Source organism: Chlorocebus sabaeus, chromosome 6, assembly GCF_047675955.1.
Source record: "Chlorocebus sabaeus isolate Y175 chromosome 6, mChlSab1.0.hap1, whole genome shotgun sequence".
NCBI lineage: Eukaryota > Metazoa > Chordata > Mammalia > Primates > Cercopithecidae > Chlorocebus > Chlorocebus sabaeus.
Genome location: NC_132909.1, coordinates 56336140 through 56353952, shown reverse-complemented (window position 1 = coordinate 56353952; position 17813 = coordinate 56336140). Strand labels below are relative to the sequence as shown.

The 17813-nt window shown below is 61.6% G+C and overlaps 1 protein-coding gene and 1 pseudogene across 2 annotated transcripts in view; both read right to left on the bottom strand.

The window, feature by feature from the left end:
• Positions 1-2479: 2479 nt before the first annotated feature.
• On the bottom strand, positions 2480-4708 carry LOC119622455 (uncharacterized; annotated as a pseudogene).
• MLLT1 (MLLT1 super elongation complex subunit) overlaps positions 2480-17813 on the bottom strand; it is a 76923-nt gene continuing 61589 nt past the window's right edge. For both annotated transcript variants that reach the window (XM_007994969.3, XM_007994968.3), the window contains 7 exons: positions 14248-14805; positions 10048-10135; positions 8497-8605; positions 5992-6091; positions 5775-5846; positions 5408-5479; positions 2480-5240 (listed from right to left, as the gene is read on the bottom strand). In XM_007994969.3, coding sequence (XP_007993160.2) covers positions 5112-5240; positions 5408-5479; positions 5775-5846; positions 5992-6091; positions 8497-8605; positions 10048-10135; positions 14248-14805 — 1128 coding nt within the window. In that variant the 3' untranslated portion in view covers positions 2480-5111. The remainder of the gene's footprint in view (positions 5241-5407; positions 5480-5774; positions 5847-5991; positions 6092-8496; positions 8606-10047; positions 10136-14247; positions 14806-17813) is intronic.

Here is a 17813-nt window from a genome sequence, read left to right as displayed (position 1 = left end):
CTATTGGGGAAATAGAGTTGGGGCCCTCCCTCATGGCTAAATAAATTCCAGATGCAACAAATTGAAATGTGAGAAAGAAAGAGGGAAGGGAGGCAGGAAAAGGGGGAAGAATTGAATTCTTAGGAGAAATCAAGGGAGAACCTAAAAGAAAAACACCCTAAACAATAACAGCCCAAAAGTCATTTCAAGGAAAACTTGATAACTTGGTAATGGATCACTTGAGGTTAGGAGTTCGAGACCAGCCTGGGTAAGAGTGAGACTCCATCTCAAAAAAAAATAATAATAAGTAAATAAATAAAAAGAAAAAGAACGAGGCATGGTGGCTCACGCCTGTAATCTCAACACTTGGGAGGCCGAGGTGGGTGGATCATGAGGTCAGGAGTTGAAGACCAGCTGACCAAGATGGTGAAATCCCGTCTCTACCCAAAATACAAAAATTACCTGGGCGTGGTGGCGGGCGCCTGTAATCCCAGCTACTCGGGAGGCTGAGGCAGGAGAATGGATCAAACCTGGGAGGCGGAAGTTGTGGTCAGTTGAGCTCGCACCACTACACTCCAGCCTGGGTGACAACGCGAGACTCCGTCTCAAAAAAATAAAAATAAATAAAAAAGAATCCTGGGCGAGTCGGCTTGCTGAGGCTGTTTCTTTTTCTGTAGACAGGGATGAAGCAGTGCCTGCCTCACGGAGTGCTTATGAAGAGTCCATGAGAGAACTCTTAGGGATTTTTTTTTTTTGAGTTGGAGTTTCGCTCTTGTTGCCCAGGCTGGAGTGCAGTGGTGAGATCTTGGCTCACTGCAAGCTCCGCTTCCCAGGTTCAAGCGATTTTTCTGCTTCAGCCTCCCGAGCAGCTGGGATTACAGGCGCCCGCCACCATGCCCAGCTAATTTTTTGTATTTTTAGTAGAGACAGGCTTCACCATGTTGGTCAGCCTGGTCTCAAACTCCTGACTTCAGGTGATCCACCCGCCTCAGCCTCCCAAAGTGCTGGGATTAGAGGTGTGAGCCACCTCTCGCCTTTTTTTTTTTTTTTTGAGACAGGGTCTCTCCTGTTGCCCAGGCTGGAGTGCAGTGGTACAATCTTGGCTCACTGCAACCTCTGCCTCCCAGGTTCAAGCAATTCTTGTGATTCAGCCTCCCAAGTAGCTGGGACTACAGGTATGCACCACTACGTCAAGCTAACTTTTGTAATTTTAGTAGAGACAGGGTTTCACCATGTTGCCCAGGCGGGTCTTGGACTCCTGGCCTCAAATGACCCACCCACCTCGGCCTCCCAAAGTGATGGGATTATAGGTATGAGCCACCGTGCCTGGCCAGAAAGCCCTACCACGTTTTTACCCATTCATAGTCCTTCCACTGCATCTTGGAGCGTCTGGGAACCCTGAAGGAACCACTGTAGACCCTCTTTCATTCCATATTCCTACTTTAGGAGCTCAGACCCAAAACCATACCCCAAAGGCTCAAAAGAACCTTTCTCTGGTAAGGCACAGGGCAGGGAAAGCCACACTCTGATGCTGGGAATGGATTTTTTGGTTCCAGAGTAGAAAGGAGAAGACATGCTCCAGAGTCACCAGCGCTAAGCTGAGCCCAGCTGAGTCCCCAGCTGCTGCCTGCTGACAAAGGTGATCTCAGTCAGTGGCTGCCGCAGTGCCCCTGCAATGTGGGCCGCTCAGGAATGGAACTCCTGCTCCTCTGGGTGGAGCTGGAGCTGGAGCTGGAGCACAGAGGACAGATCTGCTCAAATGGGGCCAGTGACAGCTTTGTCTCCTGGAGGTTCACTGAGCTCTGCCACACTGAGGCCAGAGAAAAACCCACCATAGGGAAACTGGGAGATGGCATGCTGGCTCCTGGGAAAAAATGTCTGCCTACATTTTTCTTTCATCCATCCATCCATCCATCCACGCATCCATCCTTCTTTCCTTCCATCCACCCATTAATCCACCCATTGATCCATCCATCCATCCTTCTTTCCATCCATCCACCCATCTGCCCTTCCTTCCTTCCCTCCCTCCTTCCTTCCTCTCTCCTTCTTTCCTTCCTTTCTTTTCTCCTTCCTTCCTTCCATCCACCCATCAATCCATCCACCATCCTTCCATCCTTTCTTCCACCCACCCACCCATCTGTTCATCCGTGGTCCACCCAACCAATCATCCACTCATCCATCAAACCATCCGTCCCTTCACCCATACACCTTATGAAACCAAGTTTTCTTCTCAACCCAAACCTTGCTGCCTGCTTCCAAGTAGAGAGCACAGCATCAGAAGCAGGATGCGAGCCAAATTCTCTGCCCTCTTGAATTGCTGGTGGTGTCGTCTCCAGCCTTGTTCACACTCCCCGCCCCCACGAGGCTTGGTCCCAACCCTCCTTCCCCTTCTTGGTCACTGATCTGGGAGCACTGGGACAGGCAGTCGGGGCAGGGGGCCCCAGGCTACCTCGCACGCCTGACCACTGACTCGACATGAGGAACAAGCAGATGCATGGGCCTGCTTTCCCATCTGACTTTATTTCACTTTTTTTTTCTATAAAACTCCTCCATAATTTCACAATTTAACAAAAGTTTAAAATCCAGGAAAGAAACAATCCTGTAACTCGTTACAAACACGATTCTCCTTATTCCTTTTATCCAGGAGTTGGTCTCGGGCCGATGAGTGTCCTAGTTCCTAGTGAGACACATTCTTTGTAAAAACCCTTATGGGCAAGAAAGGTATTCGATACCATTTGCTTTCCGGCGTCGGTTTACATTTTTGTTCAGGAGAGAGCAAAACACAGAGATTTGCACTGGGGGCAGGCAGCTTAACACGAAACACGTGGCAATCACAAAGTGCCGGGCCCCTTCCTATGGAAGTGTCCCCAGAGCCCTCATGGGCCCAGCCGCCGGGCAGCTGGGGTGGGGTGGGAGAGCAGCTGGGGATGCTGCTTTTGGAGCCCATGCTGCCCGGCACGTCCATCGGGTGGTCACGGAGCCAGCCCTGGGCCCAGAGCAGCTCTGGAGGACAACGTGAGGCCTTCCGGCCAGAGGAGGTAACTGAGAACTGGGTTGGTGCTTCCGGAGGCCTTGGAAACCGCAGGAAGGGCCAGACGCCACCACCGAGAGCAGGCGGGGGAGCCCGGCCCTCCTCTGGCTGAGCGGAAGGCTGCTCGAGTCGCTGTGTGGATCCGGGGGGGACTCTCGTGAAGGAGAAAGGCCAGCATCCTGGGCTGAGATTCCTGTCCGTGACCCCCGGCGGCCTCTGTGCATAGAGCACCCAGCAGCACAGGCCCCCGGTCAGCCCCCCTCAGGCCAGTTCCTTCAGTCCAATGTCTTAGTTTCCAGAGAAGGAAGGAAGCGCCCCACGGTGGAGTATTGTTGGCCGACCTGGGAAGGGGAGAGGGGGCACAGGGGCCTGCCCTCTTCCTGATACCTGAAGGCAGTGGGGCCGGGAGAGAAACAGAGCAGGTGGCGAGGAGTCCCAGAGGCTTCCTCGGAAGGTTCTCAGGCCCTTCCCCGAGAGTTCTGGGGAGTTTCCCCAGGACAGCTGGCATTGGGGGCAGCCTTGGAGGCAGGGGTCCCCACCAAGGAGTGTTCAGGTCTGCTGACAGAATCAGAGCAGGGACAAGATTAGGGACCTCAGGGAGGGACAGATGGAGCCCCCCAAGTCTGAGCTCATAGGCTGGGGAGGAGGAGACATCTAGGTGGGTTCGAGAGGGTGCGAGTCCACCTCCAGGCCCCCAGCCCTCTTCTCCTCATAACTTGGTCAGGGCACGAGGACTTGAAAGTCAGGGGCTTGGGAGGCCTGGAGGCGCCTCGAGTCAAGGTCTGGGGAATGGAGGCTGACCAGGCAGGCCTCCAGCCCCTGGGACCCTCAGCCAAGGTGGGCTGGCTCCACGGAAGCATCCTGGTCCTGGAAGAGTGGGCCGGGAAGGAGGACCGGCTTGGCCCGTGGAGAATCTCAGGCATACCAGGAGTGGGGCTGCAGGCACGGCACCAGCATGAATTGTGGCGGTGGAGGCCGGGGCGGGCCAGGCCACGACCAGAGAGAAAGGCAGCCTGGGAGGGCCTGCCGACGGCCGAGCCCACGCTCAAGGGGCTGACCGGAGTCCAATGCGCCTCAGAAAACTCCATAAACTATCCCGTCTTATTTGGCAAAAGCTCATTTTTTTTTTTCAAAGTTTGAAGACTTGATGAATGAAAGAGAGGAAGAGGAGCCTATGGGAGGAGGCCGAGCCCCAGGGCGGCCGATGCGAGTCTATCCCCGGAGACTGTTGGCGCTAGTCTGAGTAGAGCCCGAGAGCGGAGTGGTTGGCTCCCCGGCGCCCTGAGGACTCACTGCCCTTTGTAGTGTTGGCTGCTCCCCCGGGAGCCCCGGCAGGAGGCGGCGGCATCCTTGGAACGGCAAAGGGAGAATTCCTCCATGCGCCTGGAGAGGGCCGGCTGCCGTGCCTGGCTCGGCCTCCAGCCCCACAACAACATCGCGGAGACATCTTAACCTACAAGCCCCACCGTACACACCCCCCACCCACCCCACGTGCACTGCTGCCACAGAAACGCACATGGACACTGCTCTTAACCAGACAGTGCACACACATATATAATAGAGAGAACTATACAGCACGGACCCCAGCGCAGCGTGAGCCGGGGAGGAGCCGGCGCTAGGTCTACACGGAGGACGACGCAGACACACAGGCAGGGCCTTCTGAGGCCCAGGGTGGGCAGAGGGTGTGTTCTGAACCATTCAGGAGGCTGGAGACGCTCCCCAGCCTTCGGTCCGCTGCTCAGAAAGGCTGGGGCAGCCACGCCCTGCCGCACAGCCCGCCGAGGAGTGGGGCCTGGTCCCAAGGCTGGGCGAGGGGCCCCCGGCCCTGTCTCTGCCCAGAGCTGCCTTCAACACCAGCTGCTCTCTGAGGGGAGCCCGAGGGGCGGCTCGCGGGTGGCCCAGCCTGGCCCTAGGGCTCCTGGCGATGGAGCAGGGAGAGTGGGCAGGGAGCCGCCGAGGAAAGTGCAGCGGGCCGTGCGGGCGAGGACAGGGCTGTCGCTAAGGCAGTGCTGCGGGCAGGCGAGACGGGAGAGGAGGGCAGGCGGGCCCGGCTGCAGCCTCCCAGGACCCCTGTGGTGGGGGCCCGGCACGCGGCCCAGGGTCATGTGGCCACGGCCTCCAGATAGCTCTGCAGTTTGCGCACGGTGGTCTCGTCCAGGGAGAAGAGGTCGAAGTCGAAGGTGGTGTTGGTGACGTTGAAGTGGCCGGTCTCCTCGATCAGATTCACAATCTGTAAGGTGGTGGCAGGTGGCTTCAGGGGCAGGAGGCCAAGGGTGGGGTTGCCCTGTTCCCCAAGAGAGGTATGGGGCTCCTGGGACAGCACTAGGGACCCCTGCAGCCCACATTCCTCATGGGCACCCAGACCTCAGCCAGGCAGGACCCTCGGGGGGGCGATACCTGCTGCAGCACGTTGCGCTCCCGCAGCGCCATCAGCCTCCGGTGTAGCTCCACCAGCTCGTCCGTGTAGGCCTGGGGAGCGGGGCGGGTCTCAGCAGCATGTGGGGGGCCCTGGGCCCTTCCTGCTCCCATGCCCAGCCCCACCCATGACCCAGTCCATCCCAGCACAGGACAGAGGTAGCCACATTCACCCCAAGGAAGGCCCAAGGCTGCAGGGGCAGTCCCTTAGCTCCAAGGCCGTGCCGGGAGGGGAGGAAGGACTGTCTCTGCTCCCGCCAAGGAACAGTCTGACTGTGGGGTGTTCGGGGGTTCTGGGGTCCTCCACTGGCTGCAACTCCCACCACCTGCCCCTCCTGAGCATCCCCACCTTGTCGTAGGTGCCCTTCTTGAGGATCTTCTCGGGCTTGCTGCAGGACTCAGGGCTCCTCCGGCCTGACACCTGCAGGGAAGCCAGGTCTCCGCTGAGCTGCGGCCCACACCATCCCCAGCCCCGAAGGCCCCGCAAACCCTCCTAGGACAGCCAGGCCCAGGGCTAAGCCCGGCCTCCTGTGCACCCCGTGCCTGCCTGTGGGCCCCGGGCTCACCTTGCTGTTGGGCGGGGGTGGCTTCTGGGGGGGTGGGGGCTCGCGGCTGGGCAGGGAGGAGTCAGCGCTGTTGTCACTCTCGCTGTCGCTGAAGCTCAACCTGAACCGACACACAGAGGCGCATCAGGCCCCTGCCGCCCCCACCGCCCCCACCCCGCCCCAGGCTCAAGCCCCTGTCCCAGCACAGAGTCAGCGCCTGAGCCCACACACCCCCGACAGCTCCATTCAGCTCTGGGCAGGAACCTCAACTTAAAAAAAAAAAATACTGTGTGTGTGGCCACCGAAAGGAAAGAACCCCAAGAAAACCAGGCCACCCAGAGGCCCTTTGGGGGCTGCCCGAGCCGGCCCAGGATACCCGGGGCACAAAGTCCCCCAGCCAGATGGGGCTTGCTGGGCTGTGGTCCTCTGACTTGGTTCTGTGGCTTTAACAAGGGGAGGAGGAGCTGCCTGCTGAAAAACCCCTGGCTTCTCCCAGCACTGCCCTGGGGCTTCCATGGCCACCCGCCCGCCCCTCTGATGCTCCCGAGGCCGCCTGACCAGCTGATGCTCCCGTGGCCGCCCGCCCCTCTGATGCTCCCGAGACCGCCTGACCCTGGTGTGCTCTGGACGGCAGGCCTCCATCAGTTACATCGGCCCCCTGACCCTAGAGGGTGTGGTCCTAAACACGAGTATCTGGTGGTGGGGAGAGGCCCAAGCTCTCAACCTCCCCCACCCTGGGGAGCTCTGCCTCAGTTTCGCCATCTGTTGAAAGGAGGCTGCCATGACCACACACACAGCCTGGGCCCATTTTTCTCTCACTGTGCGTGCCTGGGGTCCTGCTCTGCCAGGGATATTTTGGGCTTGATCCAGTGAGAGGGGCCCCTGACAACTATCACTTCATAACACGTTTAAAACACAGCAAACCCCAGGCCTCCCGGCGAACAAGGTGAAAGAAGTGCCTGGAGCACACTGGACTCCCCACTGGGCAGCACAGCCATTGCCCCCGTTCCTGGCCTGCTCCTGCCCCGGCGCACGCTCCGTCCATCTCTTAAACTTGCCCCTCAGTGGCCTCAGGCTGGGGCCACTCTCTGCAGCTGCCTCCCGACTCTGGCGGCTCCAGGTCTGGCTCACGTTGCCCAGGCGACGCCCCTGCCTGCGCTCCCGCTGGCCTCTGCCGCGCATCCCACAGGTGACTGGGATGACGGCTGGGAACCGCTGCAGACTGGGCTTCCCAGGCAGCAGACCTGGGTGTGCGGAAGCTCCGACGGTGCGGCCTGTGCACTCCCTGCCCCAACAACGCGGGGACAAGGCCGGCAAGCCCTCACCCAGGGCCCACACAAACACACAAACATTCCAGGAGGAATCAAAAGGCACCTCGCATGAGGCTCGGTCCCTGGGCCGTGCCTGCCGGCCCCTTTAGAACCAGACCCTATGTCAGCCTCTCTGCGCTCATGGCTCTTGGCGTAAGCAGAATCCACCCTGAATGTCACTGAACGAGGCGGGAGCCTGCTTCCAGGTCCTGTCCTGGGGACGCCACAGCCCTCCTCATGTCTAGAGGCTAAGTCCCTGTCAGAGTCGTGGGCCTGGACCTCCCACCAGCAGCTCCCCTGCAGTGAGCCACTGCTCCTGCTCTGTCTGCGGTGGGCGGGAATCCCGCCATGTGCCTCTGGCTGCACCTGGAGGACCAACCAGGCCCTGCCGCCCAGCCTGCGGGAAGGTGGCTTCAGTGAACAACAGACAGCTGCAGGCGCCTGTGAGGCTTCCATGCCCCTTGCTGCGTGCAGGCTGGTAACCGGCCCTGTCTTCAGTAGAAGCCACTGGGGCCTGGAGGCCTCAGCCTCACAGGAGGAGGGGCTGACTGCCGGCTCTGCTACAGCTTTGGAAAAGCCTGGGCCCTGCCCACTGAAACCTGTGTGCCCGGGGCCAGTGCCCACATGTTCTCTGCTGTCGCTGGGCTGGAGGCCGAGCGCGCAGAGCTCTCCCAGGTGGGGTCACACCAAGGGTCCTGCATATCCCAAGGAGGCGCTCGGCACCCCTGTGCCTCTCGGGGAAAAGGCCACAGGCAGCCAAAGCTGTTCCCACACTGGGTGTCGGCTGTCCCAGAACGGGGCTCTCCATGGATCCTCGCCCGTGTAAGGCAGGTGGGAAAGGACTGGGAATCTCCTGGCCCGAGAGCAGAGCAACAGGCCTGCTCCCTCCCCCCACCTCCAGCCAGGGCTCTCCCCTGCACCCTCCCTGCCGGACAGCCTACACCTGCCAGCGACCACGAGGAGGGACAACACCCAAGGCCCCAGATGGGGGCAGCCCTTGAGGCCCTCAGCCTCAGGGACCAGGAGAGGACACACAGCCCCAGGCCCACCCCAAGGCCCAGGCTGGACTGAGGCCACCTGGGGACGGATCCTCGCTTTGACTCTCCCAGGGGACCCTCCAGTCCCACTCCCACCTCCAGCCTCACAATCACTGCAGACCCAGCCAGAGGCGCCCCGGGTGGCTGCCTCCGCCCACTGGCTCCCGCCGGGCAGTCACCTGGAGTCCCTCCCCGGGTTGGTCTTGCCGGCAGCCTCCTCGCCTGACGAAGAGTCATCCTCGTCGGACTCCTCAGACTGCAGGTCCTCCACCATGGAGCGCAGGGGTCCTGGGGAGGCGGGGTGGGGAGGGAGGGGAGACAAGGGCAGGGCTCCACTGAGCCTCCAGGGTCCCTCGCCCACGAGGCCACGCAGAGCTTCTTGACACTGGTGACCCCCAAATGCACACGCCAGCCCACCTGGGGGTCCCTGTGACCATCTCCAAGAACTGCCCCCACACCGGCAGCCACCCCCTTCCCCAAGAACCCCCTGGCTCCCCCATCCCTCCCTACCTTCCTGGCCCTGCTCGCAGGCCTCAGGGGCCTGGCCGGCAGTGGGCGCGCAGGGCCCCTCCATTGCTGCAGCCGGAGGAGAACCCCTCCTCTGCTCAGGGCACAGAGATCAGAAGCTCTGCCGAGAGCCCAGGGAGGGCGAGGGAGCCACAGCCCGGCTTGGAAGCTGGGCCTGGGGCCACAGATCTCTCTGCCTGCGCCCTACGCCGACCTGCCCACCCCCTCGGTAATCCCCTCTGCTGCTCCCAGTCCACCGTCCTCCCCTTTCTCCAGAGGCACACGGTTCCAGTCCCCTACAGACGGCATCTTGGTTTATATTCCTGTTACCAAGGCAACAGAGGGACACAAAGCCCTCAATTACCTTAGTCACATGATCCCGCTTCAGTAGGTCCCCCTCCCTTCCCGGCAGATAAGAACACTTGGAGCGAGTGTGGGCTTCAAGGGCCCCATCCCCCAGCCCCCTCGGCAACTGCACGGCTGAATTCCAGGCCAGACTCCCTCCACAACCCCGTACACTCCTCTCCCCCAGCCCCCCTGCAAAGGATTCCAGGCCAAGGGGGAAGGAGGCTCCTGTTCCAATACAGGAGTGGAAACGCTTCTGGCCTGGGAGTGGGTGCTGGGGTCTGGGCTGGGGCTCGGGGCTCGGGGCTCAGGGCAGCTCTCCCGCTGTGTCCTGCAGGCTGCCTGGTCTCCACGGCCCTCCCCACTCTGGGGCAGGCTGGAGCAGGCCTATGTCCTTTCGCCAAAAAGCCTTCCCTACTCAGAGTGGCCTGCCTGGAGAGGGAGAGGGCACACCAAACACTCCAGCAGCAGAGACCCCGGCCGTCCACAGGCAGCCAGCGCCTCGGTGGCCCTGGGGAGCGGGTGGGATGGGCGGAGGAGGTGATGCCGTCTGTCCATGGTCCCCAGCAGCACAGGGAGGGTTCTGGCCATGGGCAGGGCCCTCACCAGAAGCCCCTCACCAGCCTGGCTCCAGGCACAGGGTGCATGCCAACAGCCACCACAAGGGGCAGTGCCCCAGGCCTGGCTGTAGATCCGGTTACCTGTTCCTGCTCTGCTTTTAAATATAGACTCTCCCAAGCCACCAAAACCCTCCATGTACAGATCTGCGGGGCCCAGCCTGCGCAGGCAGCGGACACTGAGGAATGAATGCACACGCGACCTGAGCTCCAGGCCCTGCCCGGCCCCATCCGTGCCCCCTGGCTGCTCTCCGTACACACCTTGGCTGTGGTTCTGAGATGGCTCGAAGTCCGAGTCTGAGCTGGAGTCCGAGCTGGAGCTGGAGTTGGATGGGCTTGACTGGGCAGACTTCACCCAGTGGCGGGGCAGGCAGGGAGGGAGAGAGGGAGAGCTGTCACCTTTTAGCAGAGACAAAGGGGGCCCCTCTGGCAGTGGCTATGCTGAGTGGGTCTCCCCCAGACACCCCCAGGGTCTCAAGGGTACCCAGGTGTGCCACTGAGAACGCACTAGGGAGCCAGCGCCCAGGCCATGTGATGTCTACGGCCTCCCACGCCAGCCCTAGGACACCCCTGGATTCTTCCCACTGAGCGGTGTCTGGGTTTCCCGTAGCGCCAGATCTTGCGGACCACGTGGGCTCTCCTGTCTACCCAGGCAGGTGCACAGGGGACTGGGAGGGAGGCTGGGGCAAGGGCCTGAAGTCCCACAGGTGGGTGGGCCTTGCCTTCATCCAAGAAGGCAGGCGTTGACTGGTGTCGCAAAAAGGTCTGGAACAGCAAAGCTGGGTGTGGACACTTCTTGTTCTGACCCAGCGCTGTCCTGGGGCTCAAGGGTGGCAGAGAGCTCCGTCTCCCCACCCATGTGCTGCTCCTACCACCAGCTGCCCGAGACACTGAGGAGCGTGTGTGCACAAGGGACAGAAGCCATGGGCAAGCCTGGCCAGACCCGCCTCCTCCTCCCGCAGCCGTCCTTCCAGGCTCAGCCACCAGGGGGCAGTAAAAGCCACAACAAGGACACAAGGGGTGCGATGCCAGGGCAGAGGGTGGCAGTGCGGGGCAGGCGGTTATGGGGCGGAGGTTCAGCTCCTGGGTGGACGGGAGTCAGGCACTGCAGACGCCTGCACGCGGAGGGGCCCACTGTTCCAGGCCCACATTTCTGCCAATGGGCTCATCCCAAGGGGTGTGCCAGAGGACGCAGCGGGCCCAGGGCAGCCCCCTCACCTTGGGGGCCTATCTGGTGGAACTAGGTGGCTTGAGCCCCTCAGACCAGTCCTCTCCAGGGTCCTCCCTCCATCAAGAGGAGGCAGCTGGTCTGCTGGATTCTGGCAGGGGCCGCTGCAGCCGCCAGCCATGCAAGGGAAGCCGCGAAAGGAGTGCTGAGGTGCTGAGCCGGTGGGACTCAGGACCTTGAGTGCCTGGGGGCCCCCGGCCCCTCCCCTAGCATGTGGAAGAGGGGCCCCACGAAGGCCCAAGGCCTCCCCATGCAGCAGGTCCAGACTCACCCTTGCCTGAGAGGGAAAAGCACTCTCTTCCCAAGGGTTTACTGCAGCCCACCCCAGCCCCCTCCTGCCCCTCAAACCAGCCCCTGCCAGCGCCCCTTCCCACCAGCACAAGCCCGCTGTGGTGCCCATCAGTCACTGCCCACTCAGGTCACCTGAGTCCCGAACACATACCCCAGAGCGTCCAGGACCCCTGGTTGGGCCTTCCTGGAGCTGTGTGATGCACAGCCTGGACTTCTGTTCTTGGGGACCAGGGGTGAGTAAGAGGCAACTGAGAGATGGCCTATTGAACCCCAGCCTTCTGACCAGCAGGCCTTGCTACTCAGACAAAGGCCGTCCCATTTTTCCCAGTGCCTCAGTTTTCCCAGCACTGCCAGCTGCCTACACATGGACCAAGGCTAGTCCTCCCTTGACCTCCGGATGGAACCCCTGGGGCAGAGGGGTGGGCACCAACCTGGAGGCAGGTGGACAGGGGAAGTATCCAAGGTCCCGGTCCCATATCCCATGCACTTTTTCACTAAGGGTGGGGCGGGCGGCACAGTTCAGGCGACCAAAGGAGGCTGTGCAAGGTCAGCAGGGATGGAAGCGGGGAGGGTCCAGAGCCCCGAGAGGCCTCCTAAGCCTGCCTGGGCCAGGAGTCCTGGCGCCGTGCCGGACAGAGGAAAGCCAGTCGGCAACATGTGCCCCCTTTCCTTCCACCCAAATCCAAGGGGCAGCGAGGAAAAGAATCCAGAAATGGTCTCAGCCAGAAGAGCCCTGAGGTGGTGTGGTCAGAAGGGCCACCGGAGCACGCCCAGGGCTTAGAGGGAGGGCGGAGCAGACTGGGTCCACGACTGGCCTGAGGATAGGCGGTATCGACTGACTCCAGATCCCCAAGGGCCAAGGAGACCCCAAGGCAGCAGCTGGAGGACATGGGAGCTCAGCCTGGGGACTCGGCCCAAAGAGCTGCCCTACGAGGGTGGGCGTTGGCCGGACCCCAGCTGGTGCAGACTCCTCCGATGGCCGGTTCTGGTAGCAGAGGCACACATAGCCTCCAGGAGGGGCGGCCCAAGACCGCCAAGGGGAAGCCGAGGGGCCAGTAGTCTGGAAGGCCGATGTGCTTCTTCACCATAGCAGCCTGGGCTTCGGCGAAGCCCCTGGGGGAGAGGCGTCAGGGACTCTGTGCTGCTGGGGCCTGGGTCTCACTCCTGCACAGACCTCGGGGCGCTAAGCCGCATTGCTCAGAAGCCTCTCAGCACACGGGACGCTCTTCTTCAGCCACGAGGAAGTCCCAAAGCCTCCGCCAGCAACTCCAGCCTCAAGGCCACTCAGCCACTCTGAGCAGCAGTGTCCTAGGTGGCAGGAAGCTTCCCACAAAATATTCTAGCTGTTTTACAACACTGGTGGCGGGAGCCAGGAGCCAAGTCACTCACTGCTGGGGGCCAGGCTGGGTGGGCACGGCGGAGCGGAGCAGGCCACGGAGCCACCTTGCCGCTGCCCAGCGTGCTGCATACCCAGCCCCAGGTGCCAGAGCGCCTCGGCTGGAGATGCCTGGCCTGGAACTGCATGGCACCCAGTACCTATCCCTGACCCTGGGGTAGAAGGGAGGGGACAAGCGCCTGCTCAGGGCTGTGGTTGCTGCCCAGGCAGAGAAGGGGGGCAGGCTTGGTGCCCAGCAGGCACCGCCAGGCCCTCCCACAGCTGAGAGGGCTACTGAGACAGCCTGGGACTTCTGGGAGGCGGCACCGGCCCCCCCACCACCTCAGGGTCATAGCAGATGGTGCTGTCTTCAGCCAGGGCCAAGCCATGGAGAACACTGGGCACTCAGCCTTGCCAGCCCATGTGTGTCTATGAGCCAGGATGCACTGTCACCCAGAGGCTGGGCCATCACCTCCAGCCAGCCCCGACACCTCCACGAGGGCCCTGGGGGCAATCAGCGCTACCCACATAACCCCCTCTGGCTTTGTGGCTGGGACCTGCGTTCAAAGCCCCAGCGGCTTTTCAAAGCCTCAGCAACCCTGAGGCAAAGGTTCCCCTTGAGGGCAAACCAAACCCACAAAAGGCCCCTGAGGGCTGGGGCTGGCAATAGAGGTGAGAGGCCCAACCCTCATCCATCCATTCATTCATTTTCACCTGGCCCAGTGTCTGTTGTCTGAATGCCAAGTGCCAGATAATAGCGCTGGAAGACACCACTGCCATCCCAGGCCCCAAACAGGGTCTGGCCACAAGACCATGAGGTGATTACCGGCTCTTGTGGCTCAAGTCATGTCTGATGCAGTCCTCTGAGAATGTCTGGACGCAGTGCTGTGGGACAAGCCCGCAGCCTCTCATGGTGAGAAGGCCGGTCCCTGAGAGGGGTCCTTGTTCCAAGCTCAGACACCGGTGGGGACAGATGTGAGCATCTCCAAGTCACAGCTGTATGTGATGGGTGCGGGCGGGAGGGATGCTCCTGACCCCACCAGTCACCTAAGAAGGGAGCCGGGCACGGCCCAATTGCTCCTCATGGCTAGGGGCTGTCTGAAGTCTTCATCATTAACCCTCCAGACAAGGGTGAGTCTCCCAGATGCCCTATTAGCAGAGGGAACAAGCTCCAGGCTGGGCTGACCGCACCATGGTCAGAGCAATCGTGAGACATGCTTGCTCATTGGCACCAGAGCGGCCAAGACCTGGGCCCGTGCAGGGGGCTGCTGGAGAAGGGGACCTCAGAACCTTGGGACCATGCCATCATGCTTTACCAGAACCACCCACAAACGCCACCTAGGAGGCAAGGAGGGACTCCTCATGAGGCAGATTTTATCACCTGACAGACGGGGAAACCAAGGCCTAGTGAGGTGTGGAGGCCCCAGGTTACAAGGAGCCAGCGGGAGGAGCGGCTGGTGAGACCTGAGGTCCAGGCTCAGATCCCACCTCCTTCCACTGTTCCAGAAGGGAGGCGGATCCCACCACATCGCCCGCACCTCGCTGCCCTGCCCCGGCGCTCACTCACCTCGGACTTGAAGGAGGCCTCGTCCTCTGAGTTGGACTCCTCCACTTCCAGAGCCTTTTTGGCCTCCCGTGGCTCACTCTCGGCCTTCACCTTCTCCCCTCTGGCGCTGCTCTTGTCCTTGGCCGGCTTCTTGTCCGAGAAGGAGGAAGAGGTGCGGGGCGAGGTGCCTGGAGCACTCCGGGACCCCTTCGAGCTGCTCTTCTTCTGCTTCTTGGCGCTGGGCTTTGGCGAGTCAGCGGTGGCCGGCCGCTTGCTGGAAGCCCGGGGCGGGGGCGGGGGCGGGGGCGGGGGCCCACCCTTGGGGGACGTGCTCTCCAGCTTGGTCTCTTTCAGGGCCATCTTGGGCTCCTTGAAGGCAGCCTTGGGCGGGGGCGCCTTCTCCTCCTTGGGCAGCCGGCCCTCGCCCAGCTTCCGCGAGGTGTCCTTGGAGCTCTTGGCCTGCTCCCGCTCCAGCTCCTTGGAGGAGCTCTTGCTCTCGGAGTCTTTGCGGGGCCGCTCCCGGTGCTCCTTGGTCACCTTGTGCGGCTTGGAGGCCTTGCTGCTCTCCTTGTTGGCGTCCTGCAAGGCCCAGAGCAGGGAGGGCAAGGGGAGAGACAAGGTCACATGGCACTGCGGGGCGCCCTGCTCCACCACCCCTGACCCCTACAAAGCATAATCCACCTGATGCAGCCTCAGCTAGAGAAACTCTTCCATAATGCAAAAAGGTAAGGCAGCAGGTGAGAGTTTTAAATGGAGTTCTCCCTCTAAACTACTAGGAAGTGTCAGCTGGTCCCCGGCGGCGGCAGGCTAAGCTTCCCCTCTGAATTGAACTGACATTCCCTGAGGGATTCAAGAAGAGCACAGGGTGAGTCAGGCAGAGCACGGCCACTTCGCCCGCGCCCGCCGCGCTAACACCTCACAGCTGGGCCCGGGAAAGTCAGAGGCTCTGCTGGCACTGCGGGGTGCTGGCGGGCACTGGAGGCAGCCCTGACCCTCATCCCAGCCTCCGTCCCCAGCATTCACGCTACGTGCGGGAAGCTCAGTGCTTCCTGCTCGGTCACTCAAGGCCTTCCGTTCTGAGCCCCGCCGGCCCCTCTCTCCAGGACTCCACTCCCCTAGGGTCCAGCCGGCTCAGGCCTGGCTTCGGGGCGCCAACTGTTGAGTGCCCACGGAGTCCCAGGTACCGCACAGAGCAAACAGCTCCCGGGCTTCTCAGAAGGGAAACCGCCTGGGTCGCCTTCCTAAAATACTGAGGACATTCCTAGGTCTCCGCCTCAGAAACCCAGAGGTTTAGGGTGGAGCCGGACTCGGGGGCTGATCGCATTGAGGACAGAGGTAAGATGATGGCAGAGAGCAGCAGGACGCAGGCCCAGGGCTGAGCTCAGCTCTGTGACCTGACACTGCAGGACTCGGCAGAAAAGCCCAGCCATCTGTGTCTGCTTCCCTGAGGAAGAGCAAGGCTACCACCTCAACCCAGCACGCAGCGTGGGGGCTGCCAGCACCGCGGCTGGGGCGGCACAGCCCGCGCCTGGCCTGGGCACTGCTGCTTGTATGCTGTATGTTTCTGCCCTACACCCCGTCCCACAGGCACACTGCCAACACTCCCGCAGCGGGAGCCACGCCTTCACCTTCCCTACGGAGACCCTGTGTCACCCCACGCACCCAGGGGCACTGAGCAGGCTTCTCTGCCGTCAGCCGCCTGGACTCCAGCCCTGCTAGGAAAGGAGCAGCGGCCAGCAGGTGCACGGCGGCCCCAGAGCCTGTCCAGACGATCACGCACCTGGCCTCCCGGCACAGAAGCCAGCAGCAGCCAGACCCTGAAGGCCCTGGGGAGGGGCTCTGGGAGCAGTGAGAGTACCAGGGACGAGGGGGGTCACGCTTCACAGCTCCCCCAAAGACATGCGGGAGGGGCAGGCTGGGCAGAGGCCTCTCAAAACCACCTGAGTGTCCAGGGACAGGCTCCTCCCTGCAAAGAACCACAGGGCAGGCAGAGCGGCTGGCCATCTTCTTGCAAAGCCACAGCCCACGCTGAATGTCAAAGGCTCAGGAACAGTACCAGTGGCTGTGAGGCCTCGGCCTGGCTCTTCCACTCGGGGCGGTGGGAGTGTCCCCAGAATCCCCCCTGCTGGCCTGGGCCATGCAGGGCTATTGGGGGGTGTCCTCTTGGAAGCTGGGCTGTGGAATGGGGCTGTGCTCCACAGCAGGCTACTCCCCAAGGAGGGAGGTGTGAGACACTGAATGCCACATGCCACCTGGCCTCTTCCAGCAGGGGACACACGCCCAACCGGGCCACAGGAGTTCAGCCGGGGTCACAGCCACCAAGGGCAGAATGAGAGCAAACTCCAAAGGCACACCAGAGGCCCCTAACACAGTTCCCACTGTGCGCCCCTGGCCTGGGGTCAGCCGAGCTGCCACTGCCACTAGGGCCTGCCCGGTTAGGAGGAGCCTTCCCACCCAGGCACACAGGCACCCGACACCACAGGTTCTGAAAACAGGCACTAAATTTTTTTTTTTTTTTTTTTTTTTTTTTTGAGATGGAGTCTCCCTCTGTCACCCAGGCTGGAGTGCAGTGGTGCGAGCTCGGCTCACTGCAAGCTCCGCCTTCCGGGTTCAAGCCATTCTCCTGCCTCAGCCTCCCGAGTAGCTGGGATTACAGGCGCCCGCCACCACGCCTGGCTAATTGTTTGGATTTTTTAGTAGAGACGGGGTTTCGCCGTGTTAGCCAGGATGGTCTCCATCTCCTGACCTCGTGATTCGAATTAGGCACTAAATTTTCAGCATAACATGAGCACTCTCCAGGGTGAGAAGCCATGAAAATCACGTTTGCAAGGTTGTCTGTGAACCTCCACGGGAAGCAGCAACCAGGCCAAGTACCTGACATCACATGGGTGACACCCAGCTCCCCGCAGCTGATGCCAGGCAAGGCCATGAGAGGGTCCTGCCCCCTCTACGAGGCTGTGGTTCCTGCCTGCCATGCCACTCTTGAGTGAGGGCTGTGAAGGAGGGACAAACCCCAGGACTGAGTCCCCCAAAGCTGCCACAGCTGCACTCACCAGCAGTCCCCCAGCCCAGGGATTCTGATGGGCAAGGCCCCAAAAGGCCCACCTACCCCATCTCTCCGGGCTCAGGGAGCCCTGCTGAGGCCCCTCTGCTCGGAGCGCATGGCCTGGCCACTCACTCCCCAGGCAGAGCCAGTGACCAACGGAGGGCGCTTAGCCGGGGAAGAGGCCAGTTCATAGGCCTGTGCCGTCCAGGGCTCCACGGTGGGGTTGACAGCTCATTCGCCAGGCTAGGGTTTGGGGCAGAGGAGCTTTCTCGAAACGCCCTCAGCAGACAAGTGCCTTGGCAGGACCCTGTGCTGGCCGATTCTTCCCCACAGATGCCGCCTACATCTCTCCACCCGGTGGCTGGAGAAGTCTCCAGGGACAGAGAGGGTGGAGCCAGAGGACCCTGCCCACAGGCCTCCTGAGCCTGGTGGATCAACTCACCAGCTGGGACCTCCAGGGGTCTCAAAGACACTCCGGCAAGAGAAACCACGAGCAGCCCCAGCCCTGCCAGCCCCAGGGAGGGCACCTCTCCAACCGGGA